The sequence below is a fragment of the Sorghum bicolor genome, chromosome 9 (assembly GCF_000003195.3).
Source record: "Sorghum bicolor cultivar BTx623 chromosome 9, Sorghum_bicolor_NCBIv3, whole genome shotgun sequence".
NCBI lineage: Eukaryota > Viridiplantae > Streptophyta > Magnoliopsida > Poales > Poaceae > Sorghum > Sorghum bicolor.
In genome coordinates this window covers 41,269,788-41,287,182 of record NC_012878.2, presented here as the reverse complement: position 1 = coordinate 41,287,182, position 17,395 = coordinate 41,269,788, and the positions used below count along the sequence as shown (strand labels likewise).

The 17,395-nt window shown below is 43.4% G+C and overlaps 1 protein-coding gene across 1 annotated transcript; it reads left to right on the top strand.

The window, feature by feature from the left end:
• Window positions 8,416–16,288, top strand: LOC8083744 (pentatricopeptide repeat-containing protein At2g30100, chloroplastic). The gene is made up of 2 exons (XM_002440873.2): window positions 8,416–9,369; window positions 14,995–16,288. The coding sequence occupies exons 1-2, from the start codon at window positions 8,416–8,418 to the stop codon at window positions 15,766–15,768; spliced, it is 1,728 nt and encodes a 575-aa protein (XP_002440918.2). The 3' UTR covers window positions 15,769–16,288.

The window sequence follows — 17,395 nt, the reverse complement described above, 5'->3', positions numbered from 1 at the left end:
CCTGAATTTAGTGGGCTGAAAAAAATAAATGGGCTGAAATTGTACTACTAAAAAATCGAATGGGCTATAATTAACAAAATGAATATGGGTTAGAAAAAAGAAAAAAAATGGGCTCAACAATTTCAGCCCATAAATAGAGCTTGTGTGGCCCATGAAGTGTCTGGTTGCTATATGGGCTTCAACAGGCCAAATTTGATTTTATGATATTTATTTTCCTATGCCATGTCATCGCCACGTCAGCTTTTCATCTTACGTGGCATTTTGCCATGTGGTGAGGTCTCACATATTATGACAAATAACCAATATCACAACTTATGACAAAGAATATATAGATGTCACATGATCTATTTGTGACAGTGATTTTTTGACATATAGTTTTTTATCAACTAATTGTCACAACTCTTATGTTGTGACATTATTTTCATATGTAATGACATAAATAGAAAGTCAAAAAATCACAGGATTCTTGTAGTGTTTATAATTAATTTTGCTAGCTGTGGAGAGATCTTAAAGAATCTGTTAAAATAAACCTCTAGAATAAACTCTTACATGGAGATGATGCATAGTTGCTCTGTCGTAATTCCTTGCAAGTATCTAGTTTTCAACCTTGTACTCTCCTGAGTTTTAGACACAACTGTTTAGACTTAAGATTTTGCTCTGAACCTGAAACTTGTGGGTAGCAATTGCTTGATCTAAGTCTAGGTAGTTGATGGATATGATATGTGAAGGTCTTGAGCTGCTATCAAACTTGCTCCTAGAGATGCTAGAGTTCTGGAGAATTTATTTTTTAATTGTTACATGATGAGTTCCTTTAAGACGAGAGTTTAAATTCGTACCACAGCCAAATACTCATGCTTGCTAGATTAGGAAAACCTCCACTTATATTTCAACCTATAAGCATTGAGGATAGTTAAGCTGTGTAGACCCTAAGGAACTAGTCATGCAGTTAAAGTCAATATTATGTGCTCTCCATCCATTGATCTTAGCTACTTCTGTCCTTACAAGTACGCAACCACTTACATCTACCACATTCACTATGTGCTACTTCTATTCATGGAAGTACCACTCACATATACGCACTACACTCTGTGTTGTTTCTATCCAAGAAACATGCACCGATGCTGCTCCTACCCTCAGAGTACGCATTCCTTCATCCATTGCCATTATGTCTTATTCTACTTATCCTTATCCAATAAAGCTCCAGTTATTTCAGTTGATACTCCCTACTGCTTTTATCAGTGCATTAAAAAGGGATATCTGATCTAAAAAATGAGAAAAGAAAGAAAAAGGACAAAAGTCCCGATGCAAAAGAAAAGAAAGACAGCCAAGTCCTTATTCTTAGTTTAGGGAGGTATGTTTTCCCCAAGGAGCAAATGTAGAATTAGATATTCACCATTAGTTATCAACCCTGATAACCACTTCCATCCTTATCATCCACTTCATTCCCTCACATGCACATATGACTTGATTGTATAATTAGTTTCTATGGATCCATGGTTTAACTATGCAATACATGTAAGTAGGTTTGAATAGTCTTTCCCACCTATGAGCTCCACATAGACCAATTAGAAGTAGGGTGGGAGAGAGAAGGCAACTATGCCTTAGTCCTACAAATACCACATATTCTGAGAGCTAAGAGAAGGCATACTCACTTGCCTAGGAGAGGATCCAAAAATACCACATATGAGAGACTGGAAAGTGTCATAAAAGGAAACTCTGAGTTTTATTTAAAAATCTTGCAAAACTCCGGAATAATAGTTGATCAAAGGGTGAGTAGCATGGTGCTTGACTTAACTGTTCTGTCTTTCAACTGCTCAAGACCTAAGTGATAGCTACAAGCTCCACGGTAAAAGGTAATATGGGTGAGTCTTGAGTCAGAATAGTTCACTCTAAAACCGAAGGAGAGTCCTTGTTTGAACATATGTGTATTTGTGAGGCGTGAAAGCATTGTAGCAACTTCTGATCCATCACCGAGTCTATCTTTGCTTAGGGATGAGCAAAAGGTAAGCTTGGGGGAGTTTGTTGACGGTAGATAAGTACTCTTTTTAACCGTCAACGTAGCATGAGAAAGGATTAAAATCAGAATATTATTTAGCTATAGGGGTTATTACTAACAGAATTCCATAAGTTTTGGTGTTTATCTATTTCTGCAGGGGGTTATCAGAATAAGAACAAAAGGAGGTCCACATGTCATATTTACATAGAGAGAACACGTGAAATGTCAACTCAGGAATACTCTAGAAGGCTCGGGAAGACACCACCTGAAAAGTGGGACCCACCTACCACAGGGCAGGGGTGGGCGCCCCACCTCGTTAGGGGCGGCCACCCGAGGGGAACAACCAATCAGGTTGAACCTCACGGATCCTGCCTCCACCGACTTTGAGGATTAATCTTAAGCGCACGTTTAAGTCGGTTTGTTCCAAGGGTTGTGGTGATTCCTAGGGGGCTATAAATAAAGACCCTGACCCCCCTGGAGGAGGAGTTCATTATTCTCTGAGAAGATCAAGAGAAGAAGAATTAGACAGAGAGGGGTCCCTCAAATGGATCTATCTCTATAGGATTCTTAGCCACCATCTCAATTAGGTCTCTATAGTTCTTTAGCATAGCTACATAGGAATAGATCTAGAAGGAGTCCGGATCAATCTTTAGTTTGTGGTAAACTCTTATTCTCTTTGTTATATTTATATTAGTTCTTGCTACTATGAATATGACTTTGATCTATTTGATTATATCTGGATTGACTTTATTCTATTTGCTTATGTTCTCAATTATATTGTTCTTAGTCTACTTTGATTATATGCTTAGCATAGTTAGATTAGATTATGTTTATGCATAGGATCGTATAGCGCTTACTCATTAGGCCAATGGGTAAGTGATAGATATTGTGTAGGCGAGCTGCCTAGACCGTATTTATCTCCGATTACCCCTTATAGTCGAGAGCTTGAGGTGGATCGCGGGAGTGACAGTCCTATTGAGTCCTTTGTATTCCTTCTCCCGATTATAAGAATTGTAGAGCACCATTATTACAGGGAAGTGATTGCTCTGTTCATGATCTTTCTTGCTAATATCACTATGCATAGATATAACCTTTTCTAGTGATGATGCTAGGTGTACTTGCACTAATCAATGTATGCTTTGACAGTATAGTTAGAATACTTAGGATTTATTCTTGTAGACTATCCTAATACCATGCTAGTGCTATAGACTTAGGGTACTCTAATTGAGATGATTATCATGTTTATCTTATGGCTATGAATTCTTATTTATCATCTGTCACTTATTATTCATATTCATATATTTATCTTATGTGACACTTACCCTACATGAGAGATAGATAAAGACATGGTTAAGGTCTCCATTGATTACATGCAGTGCTCATTGCTCATTATCCATTGCAAGTCCCTTCCTAGTGGTAAAAATATAAATAACGATACCTGGAATACTCCTAGTTAAAATGCTACATCGGTATTATCTGTGCGCTTGCGGATCTTTATTTATTTATTTATTTATTTATTTGTTCCTAGAAAAGCATATAGATTTAATACCAGCACTTCTACATCATGTTAGGGATGACAACCTAGCTTAAGTGATGTTAAGTAACACCGTTGCTAGGGATAGGTTTAAAAGTCTATTTTTAGTAATTACGTTAAGAAGTGTCAACACCTCATAGACATACGAAGATTGTAGAAATAAGACACACTGTCTTCTTGGAGGATAACAAGATCAGGGAGAGCAAGGTAGCAAGAGAAATCAGTCTAGAGGAGAAGTGGATATTCGTGCCCGCTCTGATGGATGAAAAAAACATTTTCCACGCTACCTGTTGATGTTGTTGCTGCACCAACAGTGCAAGCCACTGCTATGCCAACACCTATCGTTAGTTCTCTTGTGGCGATAATGAATGAACTTGAGGAACCTGTACTTTAGGAACCTATAGCACCAACTGTCGTTCATGAGGAAGAACAACCATAGTTCGATCTAGAACAAGTGCCAGAGGCCCCTAGGAGGTCTCACAGAATAAGGTCACCTATTTCTGATGACTAAGAGTTTATGAAATAGAAGAATTTCACATGGGGAATGATCCCACCTTATTGAAGAAGCCATGAGAAGCAACCACTCATCAAAGTGGCTTAAGGCCGTGGAAGATAAAATAAAATCACTGAGTGCCAATAAAGTTTGGGAATTAGAAGAAATTCCTAAAGGAGCCAAAATAGTAGGATGCAAATGGGTCTACAAGACAAAGTATGACTCCTAAGGGAAAGTTGAAAGATTTAAAGCGCGACTCATGGCGAAAGGCTTTACGCAAAGAGAAGGGATTGATTACAATGAGACATTTTTCTCTAGTCTCATGTAAAGATTCCTTCAGAATTATAATGGCACTTGTAGCCCACTATGATCTAGAGTTACATCAAATGGATGTAAAGACAACATTCCTTAACGGGCATTTAGAGAAAATGTCTATATGGCACAACCGAAAGGTTTGTCGTAGAAGGAAAAGAAAATATGGGATGCCACCTGAAGAAATCAATCTATGGATTGAAACAAGCTTCAAGACAGTGATACTTGAAGTTTGATAAAAACAATAAAAGGATTTGAGTTTAAAGAAAATGTTGAGGACAATTACGTTTATGCAAAGTTTAAGAATGGGAAGTATATATTCTTGATTTTGTATGTGGACGATATCCTACTTGCTAGTAGTGACATGAATCTATTAATAGAAACAAAGAAATTTTTATCCTCAGATTTTGATATGAAAGATTTCGGTGAGGCCTCGTTCGTTTTGGGAATAGAGGTTCACTGAGATAGAAGAAAAGGGATATTGGGATTATCACAAAAGGCATACATAGAAAAGGTTCTGAAAAAAATTAGTATGCATGCGTGCAGTCCCTCACCTGCTCCTATAGTCAAGGGCGATAAATTTGGAGAAGATCAGTGTCCCAAGAATGAATATGAAATTAACCAAATGAAAGTGGTACCGTATGTTTCACCAGCTGAAAGTTTACAATATGCTCAAGTGTGTACAAGCCCTAACTTAGCTTATGTTATCGGGTTACTTGGCCGATATCAAAAGAATCTAGGATTTGAACATTTGAAATTGGTGAAGAAAGTCCTACGTTATTTGCAGGGTACGAAAGGCCTCATGTTAACATATAGAAGATCTGATTCCTTGTAGATAGAGGGGTATTTAGATTCTGATTATACGGGAGACGAAAGAAAATCCATGTCAGGATATATATTTACTCTCGCTTGAGGAGCGATATCGTGGAAAAGCTCCAAACAAACTATAACTACATCATCGACAATGTAACCGAGTTTGTAGCATGCTATGAGACAATGGGGCAGGTGAACTGGCTAAAGAATGTAATTGACAATATAAATGAACCTATGAGGTTGTATTGTGATAACAACCCATACAGTATGCTCACAATAATAGGTCAAGTGGTGCTGCCAAGCATATTGACATAAAGTATTATGTTGTGAAAGATAAAGTTCGGGATCATATCATAAATCTTGAGCATATAAGTACAGAAAGAATACTCGTGGATCCGCTTACAAAGGGCTTACCACGCGACATGTTTGCAGAACACGTAGCCGATATGGGTTTAAGGGAAAGCCTATGAGTCCCAAACATATGAAGGGCCCAAAGAGAATTCCATTCCATATAGAAAGGTATATTGTAGTTGCTAGTCCAACGACACTAATTGTTGTGACGATGAAATAGTTCTATGCACTGATCTACAATGGAACAAGATAGAAACAAGAAAAATATGAATTAAAAGTTTGAATGCGAAAATAAAAAATGAGAGATCAATGGGGAGAATGTTAGTTGATCTCCTCGCCAGATGGGCCCAAAGGCCTTTCTAGGCCTTGTTCTCGCGCCCTGATCGGGGACGCCCAACTCTACATGGTTGGTGGGCCCCCATCGTACAGCACTATAAAAGGAAATATGAAGGTTGGGGCTCGCAATACGAGGTTCATCGTGCAGCCATTCTTCCCACCGATATCCTAACCCTAATCTGATCCAGGGGTGGTTCTCCAACTAGAGCCACTAGGGCCTTGGCACCACTCGTGAAGCAAAACCTCTGAGTATTCATGTTTAAATTTTTTGCCTATAGTCATCACCATAAGTTGCTTCGATCATCCTCTCTCGTCTCTTGTTTTAGGTGCTCACTTGTAGTGTGTTGCTCCTTCATGGTTTCCTCAAGTTCTCAATTCCAGCTCATAGTTTCCTTAAGAATTATGCTCTGCTTTTGTTTTCCATTTGAGTGTGCCCTTCTTTGTGGTTGTTCCGGTGGTCAGCAAAGGCACAATTCTTCGCCTATTGGCATGTGCCCATGTGACTCTTTCCATTGTCCTACACTCATGCATCCCTCCCGGTCGTGGCTCGGTTGCTCCAACCAAATATAAGAATAGATCCATTCCATCCTCATAACTAGGGATAAAACAATTCTGTTCTCCCATGCTCTCCGACCAAACACACCCTAGATGGTCGAGTGCGAGTGAATTTTTTATCCACTTTCATGTTTCCATCTATTATGTTGTGAATTTAAATTTAAAATTGAGATAATCATCTCAACCTATGTATTTATAGGCTACTTTTGTTATCTTGCTTTGGTGCAGACAATATGTATGCTTTGACAGTGGCCCTAGGCATCATAATCGACGAGCTCCACCACTGATCTGATCTAGAGAAGGACATTGCCAGTGATGAGAAGTGCCACCGACACCAGCAACACCACCTCAATTTCCGAGCCGTCACCAAGGAGCTTCCTCGACGCAATGGCGCCGCTAGCAAACGACACTGGCGCTAACGCCAGTTGATCCATGACTCCCGCACCAACCGATGGTCTAATCTATTTTCTATGTCTTTTTATATTTGTATGGATCATGTTTAGGAATTCCCATGTACTCTTATTATTGATTAAATAAATAAAAATATTCCATGTCTATGAATCCCATCTATTACAAATTCTAACACTGCCACTCGCCAGAAAAGAAAGTCAGAGAGAAGAGAGAGGGCACGTGGGGAATATTGCGCCGAAGTATCGTTTTTCTAATAACAAATACTACAATACACGTATCAAGGATGAGACAGTGCCGCCGTGCCCATGTGGTGTTACTGTGCTAGACATGGCAGAGCATCTTCAACGGTTTTGTACTCCCTCCATACTAGCAAAGGAGGTCATTTAGGACATGATCACGTTTACCAAGAAGTGCCAAAGAGTGATTAATTTAGGGGTATTTTTTTATGTCTGCCCCTATTAAATAGTGGTGTGGTTGCCTCTTGTACAGAAGTAATGAGTAGCCTAAGTGGCTACGCCTCTGCATCCTAATGCACAAGGTCGTTGGTTCGAATCCTTACACCACGTACTATTTTTGTTGGCTCATTTTGCATAGCACTGTGCTGGTCGCATGTAGGGCTAGGTTCGCACGCACGTTTTGGCAATCTCCATCTCCATCTCGATGGAGTCCGGTGCCTCGATGGACTGCGGGGGTCGACGGAGTCTAGCCCCTCCACGGACATGTGATGAACGGCGAGCGTGCGAACAGTGAGCAGCGTGTGGCGTGAGGTGGAGATGGTGTGCTGTAGCGAGCGCGCATGTTCTTATTGGCGAGTGCAAACGACATGCGGCGTGTGGCGTGTCGCAGCTATTAATTACCAGCGTAGAAGCCGAAGCAGCCAGGGGCACCATCGTTCGAAGTAGTGCATCCAAGCCAGAACGACTTCTTTTCATTCAAGGAGTTGCTTCCACAGAACGACTGCTAATAGCAATATGGATTGAGTAAATGATCTTTGCATTCTTGTTTTTGTAAAAAAAAATAAAAAACTTGTATTCAAGGGTTTGGCAGATGGGCTTTGCATTTTGGTTAACTTGGCAAATTCCTGGCTAGATTTGGCATATATGTCAACCGTGTATTGCGCTTGGCATTGCATAGCCCCGCGCGTGGTTCTCTTGCTGCCGTTGTTTTCTTTCCGCGGAAAGCTGGAGACCGCGATCTTTCGCACATCGCTGGACATCAACGCCGGCTGTGTGGGAGGCGATCTTCATCAAGCCGACTGTAGGGGAGGTACATCCGTCATGGCTATGGATTTATCCTTCCAGTATGTGCATCGGGTTTGCCTAGGGATTGTATGTTGGTGCCGGTTGTTGCTTCGACCTTGAAGTCGACGGCGCGAAGAAAATTTTGGTCTGAAAAAATAAGCGCTGGATTCACACTTTGAGTTTTGCCACTCAATTTTGCTAAATTATTGGAGGTAACTTTCTTTGGTTCCCATATTAATTTAAGACTTAATAAATTACAAATTTTACTAAAAAGAAAATACAAAACTATTAGAAATGCTCTAACGGTCGTGGTCTCGTGGCGTCGTCACATACGTGATCAGTCTGCAAATCTCCGTCACAGCAAGAACGGGCAATGCCACAAACCGCTCGGCGGTCCGTGATCCACGCCCCCGCCCCCTCCCCCCCCCGAACACTCTTCCCTTCCTCTCCCCCAGCCCCAGTCGCCGTCGCCGTTCCGCCATCCCTTCCTTGGCTTGGGCCACGTCGCCCTTTCTCCTCCCCACACATCAACACCCACCAGGCCTCCAAATCCTCCGCGCCTCACTCCCATGCCCGCCTCCCAACCCTAGCCCCTCCGGCCCTCCCCATCCCTACCCATGGGCGGCTCTCTTCCCACGCCACCACCACCGCCACGGCGGCTGCGGCGGCCGTCGGCACCTTTCCCCAATCCACCCGCTCCTCCTCGCGGCGACTCCCCGCGTCGTCTGTCTCCCCCCGGCCCCCGCCGCCCCCGCGCTCCCTGCGCCTCGACCATGCCGCGGCGCCGTCCCTCTCCGCCGCCGCCACCGTGCCCGCGCCCGAGGGCCTCCTCGCCGCCGCCATCGAGCACCTGGAGCGCGAGCCGGCCTCCGTCGCGGCCGACGAGGCCCCGCTCGCGGCGCTGTCCCCGCGGGAGCTGCAGCTGGTGCTCGTCTACTTCGCGCAGGAGGGGCGCGACGCCTACTGCGCGCTCGAGGTCTTCGACTGGCTCCGCCGCGCCAACCGCGTCGACGGGGAGACCATGGAGCTCATGGCCGCCATCGCCTGCGGCTGGATCGAGCGCCTCGTGGGGGCAGGCGGGGACGTCGCTGACGTTGCCGCGCTGCTCGGGGAGATGGACTGCGTCGGGCTGCGCCCCGGGTTCAGCCTCGTGGAGAAGGCCGTCGCGCTCTACTGGGACCGCGGGGAGAGGGAGCTCGCTGTCGAGTTCGTCAGGGACGTGCTCAGGAGAGGGGGACTCGGAGCCGCCGCAGGAGGGGAGCACAGCTCTGCCAATGGCGACGGCGAGCGGGGAGGGCCCGTTGGCTACCTCGCCTGGAAGATGATGGTATCGTCTCACAATTCCTGTTCTTATCCGTTTTAATTTAATTTTCGCTTGTTGTGTCTCAACCTTCAACTTTTTGAGCGATTATTACTGGTCCTGGTTTACTGCTTGCAAGTTGCAACTGCAAAATGACTACAATTGGGTCATTGTATTCTAAAATTATGTGCTGCTGATACCAATACCAATATATGTTTCCGATGTACTAATGTTCAACTTGATTTCTGCTTGTTGCCCTGTAGCTCTGATTTCTAAGCTCTTCTCTTGTCCTGTATGTGATGGTACCTTTGGATAAGTTGTTGGCAGACCAGCTGTATTGAGTTGTTGGTATAAGACCTTTCACCCATTATAAATTAATAAAATAATAATGCATGTGTATGTGGCACTTCAAAGTTTACAGTGATCTTTGTTTGCAGCAGACTACTCATATTGTGGTTGAATCCTATTAAATCTTGTTAAGATATCATGTGTTCCTAATTGAGTCTTTCGTGGTAGTTGCCAGCACATGGGTGCTGCTATAATGTAGTCAGCATGTTCCACATGTTTATTTACGTGTAACTTTCTATATCTCTATCAGCTGTCTTAGAAATAAATCAATATGTGTATCATCCAATGACGTATAAACAGATAATTAATTATCTAGCGCATGCTTAATACCAAATTTCAATTATGCTCCCATGCCTCAATCATTTAGCAATTGTTTACTTTGTCCCATGGAATTTAGGGGATGTTTGGTTGTGGGTGTTAAAGTTTAACAGGCATTGTAGCATTCCTGTTAATGGATACAAAGTATATGTCTAAATATGAATAGGAAGAGCAGAAACCTCTGTTAGTATATGTTACTTATTGTTATGGTGGGCAAGGTGTATCAACGCCGTAGCAGAGCCAAGGTTCAGCTAGGCGCTAGGCGTAATCGGGGCGCTGACCCATTGCCTAGCTCCTAGTCGGGAGTACTCGGTTCTAGGCGCTCCTAGGCGTTTTCCTAGGCGTTTTGGCAATATAGCCATAAATTATATATATATTATATATATGACTATTGACTATATATATATGTATATAACTACTATATATGAGTCACAGACTCACAGTATTTGTGCCAGTAGACATACCTGAGTCCTACTCCTGCCTGTTCCTAGCTCCTGCATGGCTGCAACTGCAACACATTTTTACAGCTAGTATTAGTCAATAACTTAATACTCAATAGACAGCTAGATAGGACACTAAATTGTGACTTATCTGGATGATTTCAGCAGCCTCCCATCCATGAGCACACCATACCTCCAGCTGGTGATTACAATACAAGTGGATAGGACAATAATAGAAGTGCACAACACAATTTATAAATAAAGCACAGCACAAACACATAGTTCTTAGTTCAGGTCTCACAAAGTCACAAATAATAAAAGAAGGCACACAGACACATAAACAAGGTGACACAGCTGCAGTCCATATCATATTTCTTCTTCACTGTAGTCCCTATTCTCATCTTCATACTCTTCTTCTTCAGACTCAAATTCTTCTCCTTCATAGAGCTCCCTCACTCTTGCACTTCTACGCCTCTCAAGCTGTTCATCTGCTCCCACTGCCTCTCCAATGACAGACCAAGGTATCCCTGTACCTTCCATCTCATCTTCCTCCCCATCTCTAAATTCAACCAATGCACAATCATCCCCACCTTCTTGGAGAAAACCTTGAGCTTCACATGTATCACTAGATAAAAGAACATCAATGATTTTCTTTGACTTGATCTTTTCTCTCTTACTAAGCAGCTTGGAGTTGAATTGGATATACACCAGCTTGTTGAGGCGGGCTGTAGTAAGCCTATTCCTCTTCTTAGTGTGTGTCTACAATTGAAAAAGAGGATTCTTAGTTCTACTTCTACAATTTAATTGTAATGCTGCTGAAAATGAAATATTAGGTACTAACCGCTTCAAACCCACTCCAATTTCTTTCACAACCAGAAGAGCTTGATGTCAAAGATAGGATCCTTGTAGCCATCTTCTGTAAAGCTGGTGTTTCATATCCATACAATCTCCACCATGATGCTGAAATAAAAAAAAGAACACCTCTATTAGTTCAGAAAACAGCAGCAAACAACCTTCGGCCATGTTGTTTAGGAATCAGGAAGTACCTCTACCTGGGTTGTAATCAAAATTTTCAAAAGTCCTAGCAAGCTTTTTGCTAAAGGGTCCTTCTCTGTTCTGAAACTTCTTTAGTTCAATGTTGGCAGCCTGATGCTGCATGTCCTCATCATGGTAATAAAATTTCTCAACACAAGCTATGAACCCTTCTGATATTTTGGGCTGATCAAATATTGATGGGTCACTATAGCTATAGTGAGGATTCAACAAATAGGCTGTCAAATGCAATGGGGAATCAAGTCTTCCATTCATCTTCTTGTCAACAACAGCAATTACATCCTTGAACCGAGCCTCAACAGTTCCAAAGGCATCTTTGATTTGTTTCTTTGCCTTTAGTAGTTCTCCATAAACGAAACCCATGGATGGTCTCACATCACCATCAACCAAACGGAGGACTTTGACCAATGGCTCAAAAACAGCCAATGTTAGCTTCACATCCCTCCAAAAGCTTGGACTCAATATAGTTGTTGTTGCCTCTTTTCCTTTCTTTGATTTCACATCCTTCAATGTGTCCCACTTACTATGAACCACCATCTTCCTTAACTGGTCCTTCTTCTCTTGCATGCTAGCCAAAGTGAGAAAGTTTGAAGCAAACCTAGTCACTCCTGGCCTCACTACCTCTTTCCCCTCTGTGAAGCATCTCAAGCACTCCAATGTCCTTGTGTGGCTATAGGCAAATATGGTAAATGACTTTGCTTGGTCAACCACTTTCTTGAACCGAGGCATGTTGCCAATTCCTTGCAGCATAAGGTTGATTGTGTGAGCTGCACAAGATGTCCAAAATATGTGTGGTCTCTTCTCTTCCAATAGCCTCTTTGCTCCCATGTTGTTAGAGGCATTGTCAGTCACTACTTGCACCACATTGTTTGGACCAATCTCTTCAATTGCTTTGTCCACAAGTTCAAAGATGAGCTCACTGGTATGTGAGACATCTGACATCTCCTTAGAGCTGATGAAGGAGGTTCCCTCAGCACAATTGGTGCACACATTCATTATGCTTCTCCTCTTCCTATCTGACCAAGCATCAGTCATAATAGAGCAACCATTTTTCATCTTCTCGGCTTCACGCTCCTGCAGCAAACTCTTTGTTCTTTCATATTCGTCTTCCAGCAACTTCCCTCGCAGTGCATTCTGAGTTGGAGGTACATAACCTGGACCAAACTGTCCAATTGCTTCACACATTTGCTTGAACTCATCATTATCAAGTGCATTGAAAGCAATAGCTGCCAACACAACATTGAAAAGAAGCATAATTAGTGTTCTGTACAGGAAAAAACATCTAATGAACTTTGAAATGTAAAAACAGCATAGTATACTAGCAATTTACCATGTGTATAGGCCCATTTTGCAATGTACTTGTGCACCTCATTGGTTCTTTCATTCCAAAGATCCTTGTTCAGCTGTTGTTGCTTGAAAGAATCAGCTGCTTTTGCTTTAGGATCAATAACACGTGTCCATTTGTCGATGGGTCCTAATTTGTGGGGCTCTGAACTTCCAACACAGGTGACTTCATCAGAATCTGTTCCAACCCTAGAGACATGAACTTCCTCTCTAATTTCTAGCTCACGAACAGTCTTCTCCTCCCTCTTTCTTTTTGCATCAGCTAGTGCCTTCTTGCACTTCTCTTTAGCCTCCATAGCCTATGGTGTTCTTGCTGGGCATTTCTTCACATTCTTTCCTTCATGAGCCAAATGCTCCTTCAGCCTATAAATCCCTCCTCTCATCTCCTTGTCACAGAGCTTGCACTTCACCTTGCCCTTGTTGCTAGCATCAACAAGAACACCATATTCCCATCCAACATCATCTGAGTTCCTTTTGAGGAGATTATTTGCCACTGCTGGTTCAGGATGTTCTGTCGACATCCTACCAATTGCAGCAGCATGCACATAGCACACCCTATTAGTCTATTACACACTAACAATAACAAATGAAACAGCTGAGAAGAGCAGCAGCTAATGTGCATGCTACTGAACAAACAGCAAAGAGCGAAGAGGGGAGATGAGCAGGGGAGGAGCTGGGAGGGAAGGGAGCTCACCTTGGGGACTTGGGGTGGCCGGCGGGGAGGTGTTCCAGACTTCCAGTCGAGGACGAGCAGGGCAGCGGCGGCACGTCGGGGAAGAGCAGGGGACGAACTTGGAGGAGCAGGGGAGGAGCAGGACCGGCGGGAGGAGGAGCAGGACCAGCGGGGGGCGCCTCGGGGATGAGCAGCAGAGCAGGGGAACAAAATGGAGGAGCAGGGGAAGAGATTGGAGGAGCAGGGAGGTCGCCGCGCTCCCTTCTATTCTCCCGCGCCTCCGTTTCGTGGCCGCGCGGGATTTGGCCGCGCTCGCCGATTTGGCGCGCTCTCCGATTTGGCGCGCTCGCGCTCGTGCTCGCGCTCGCCTCTCCGATTTGGCCGCGCTCGCGCTCGCGCCCGCCTACGCGCCGACTCCGCGCCGCCCAGCGCGCCTCCGCGCCGCCTAGCGCCGCCCAGCGCCTGGAAGCGCGACTATGGCCATAGTCGAGGCGACGGGCTTCGCCTAGCGCCTAATCGCGCCTAATCGCCGCCTAGCCGAACCTTGAGCAGAGCCAGTGGCTGAGCGGTGGACCGCGGAGCGCAGCGCGCCAGCGCGCGGTCACCACCTCTGCGGTGTCGTAGTCTGTTATCAGCATCCGAACACTTAGAAGTTTGTTTCATTTGGGTGTTACTCCCTGGAAGTCAGGAGAGGTTTGTTAGGATTTGCTCATAAGTATGGAACACTATTTGATTAATAGAGATTAGCCAGAGATTGTGTCTCTCTCTCTCTCGCTCTTTGGCGTGTTGCTCCCTCACGCGTTCGAGCCTTAGCCAAGGCGCCGAGCATGGTGCCACCAGTTCGTCGCCGGGCATTCAAGCCTCGGCTAGCCACCTCCCATTCCTATCTCCTACGCAGCGGATCAAGCTCCAACACTTATAGTGCATATCCTCTTTCTGTACAAGGCGCCAATAAACCTGAAAGAAATCAATGGTAGTTACCCATGAGAAGTGCAGCAGTAACATGTCCCCTTGTCCCGAAAGGAAGTCTATGTCTGTTCTGCTCTTTCCAACAGACTTTTCTATGTGATTAGCAGTCCTTGGCTTTACTCAACTTACAGCTAGAAGGGTATTCCAATGATTCATTTTGATATTAGAGTATGAACTGCAATGAGAGTCTGGACATTGGATAACATAAACAGATGTCATTAGTTATACGAGAATCAAAATGTTCTATCTAGGTAATTCATAGTATACCAACCGGCAACCATGATATGGATTCATTATATCCAGATTATACCAATCAAACTTCAGGACGATGATGCTTCTTAATGTTATAATAAAGGATGATGCATAATCTGCCATCTGTTGTATCTAAACACCTGTTAAATCAAGAATTCAATATAATCTATCTGCTTATAAAAGCCATCCAATGCTATCATATGACACGTTTATTAAATTCAAGTTCTATTTTTTGTGTTACTTTTTTTCTGACAGATGGATGGAGACTATCGGAATGCTGTCAAGTTGGTCATTGAATTTAAGGAGACCGGGCTCAAACCTGAGGTGTATAGTTATCTCATTGGGTTGACTGCCTTGGTTAAAGAGCAAAAAGAATTCTCAAAGGCTTTGCGAAGATTAAATTCATCAGTGAAGGATGGCTCCATTTCTAAACTAGATGCTGAGAGCATGCATAGTATCGAAAAGTATCAATCGGATTTGTTAAGTGATGGTGTTCTTTTATCGAACTGGGCAGTACAAGAGGGCAGCAGCGAAGTTCTAGGACTTGTGCATGAGAGGCTCCTGTCATTGTATACTTGTGCTGGTTGTGGCTTGGAAGCTGAGCACCAACTTTGGGAAATGAAGCTTCTTGGCAGAGAACCTGATACACAGCTCTATGATGTTGTATTGGCCATTTGTGCTTCTCAGGGGGAAGCTGCTGCTGTCCGCCGCTTGCTTGCAGGAGTTGAGTCAACCAGTGCCGGAAGAAGGAAGAAATCTATGTCATGGCTACTGCGAGGCTATGTCAAAGGTGGCTTCATTCTAGATGCCTCAGAAACACTCATACAGATGCTGGACATGGGCTTGTTTCCTGATTACCTGGATAGAGCTGCTGTACTGACTGCACTGCGGAGGAACATACAGGAATCTGGCAGCCTAGAATCGTACTTGAAGCTCTGCAAGCGACTATCTGAGACAGATCTGATTGGACCTTGTATTGTGTATCTCTATGTCCGCAAATTTAAATTGTGGATGGCGCACATGCTTTAGAGTTCTGATGAACCCTTTGTCATATATCCATCCACTCATGGCAGGTACAAAATGTGGGTGGTTCAAATGCTTGTCCCTGATGAAAGCCTCATTTCCGGTGAACCGGTTGGTACATAGTATGGTTCCTTGTATATTTTTGACCGAAATAGAGCTCTCGACTGGCTGTTTGTTGTAAGCAGGACTATTGTAGTCCTGCTGAAGAGTCCATATGGTACATGTAAGTTTTCTGTGTTACTGTTACCATATGCAGTTGCTGTTGAAAGCTGTGGGTTACTGCGGCCTGTAGGGGATCGGCAAGATGGAAACTTGTAATGTACAGTTCTATTATATAAATATGTCCATACGCTAAGTTCTTCTGGAACTGCACTTGTAAAGTTGTACCGAGATTATATGGTACATCTCTCTTTTCCTGGTTGTGGTGTGGCTTGTGGCTGACTTTGGAACGAGTAATGAAGAAGCAATAGCTGAATGTAACTTGGTTTGATGCATGGACATATTTATAGAATAGCTACTTCGTTTATGATCTCTGTACCGGACAATACAATGAACCTATTCTTTTACAAAAATTCGTTAAGGCCAGAATGGACGACAAACTTCAGCATACGTATAAACGATCTGGGCCCTTTTTATGGCGAGCCTAGTTGATTTTTGTTCTGTCGCATCAGATTTTGGGCATGGTTGGATAAAGGGCTAATTGCTAGATGGCTAAAATTAGCATATCAAGCCAATTGAACTTTTCTTTGAGGCTTTTTTTTTCAAAATTGGCATAATCTTATTTATCGTAATCTTGTGAATTTTTTGAGATCCAACTTCAAATTAAGCAATTTTGAAATGGAGTATTTTTGAATTTTAAAGGATTGGCAAACCTATGTTTTGCTGACGTCATATGCTGTTTGGATTGAAGGATTGGAGTTAATCCTTTCCTTTGGAAAGGATTCCTTTGCTCAAGAGAACATAGGAAATTTTACATCCAGTCGGAGCCAAAGTTTTCATGGAAGCCTGAGGCACTCGCGCGCTCGACCGAGCTGCTCGTTGGAGGCCGTGCTGCGCTGCCTGCGATCGGTGCAAGCGCCACCCCATCTTGCCCGTGGCACCTAGAGCTCTAGACACGCCTCGCTGTCAGCCCTCACCTCCACCGCCCGAAGCCAGCTGCTCGCCTGCTCTCAACCGTGGTGGTTCTGGATGAGGATTAGATTAGGAGAGAAGTGCACGGGGAGAGAACGAGTGGATGAAGCGGTTGGCCGGATCTTTTTTCCCGTCCTAGAAACATGTATTTTGTATTTCTTGTGTTCTAAATTCCTGGATTCCAAACACCTCTTCCCTTTATTTTATGTATTTTTCCTTTCCTCTAGTTTAATACTACACACTCATTCTATTCCTATGTTTTTTTTCTAGTTCTCTGTGTTTGCATTCATTTGTTCTAAACAGGAACGACAGGTTGAGGCCTTGTTTAGTTCTAAATTTTCTGGCAAATGACATGATAATACTTTTGTTTGTATTTGATAAATATTTTCCAATCATAGACTAAGTAGGCTCAAAAAATTCGTTTCGTAAATTATAGGCAAACTATATAATTAGTTATTTTTTATCTATATTTAATGATATATGCATGTGCCGCAAGATTCGA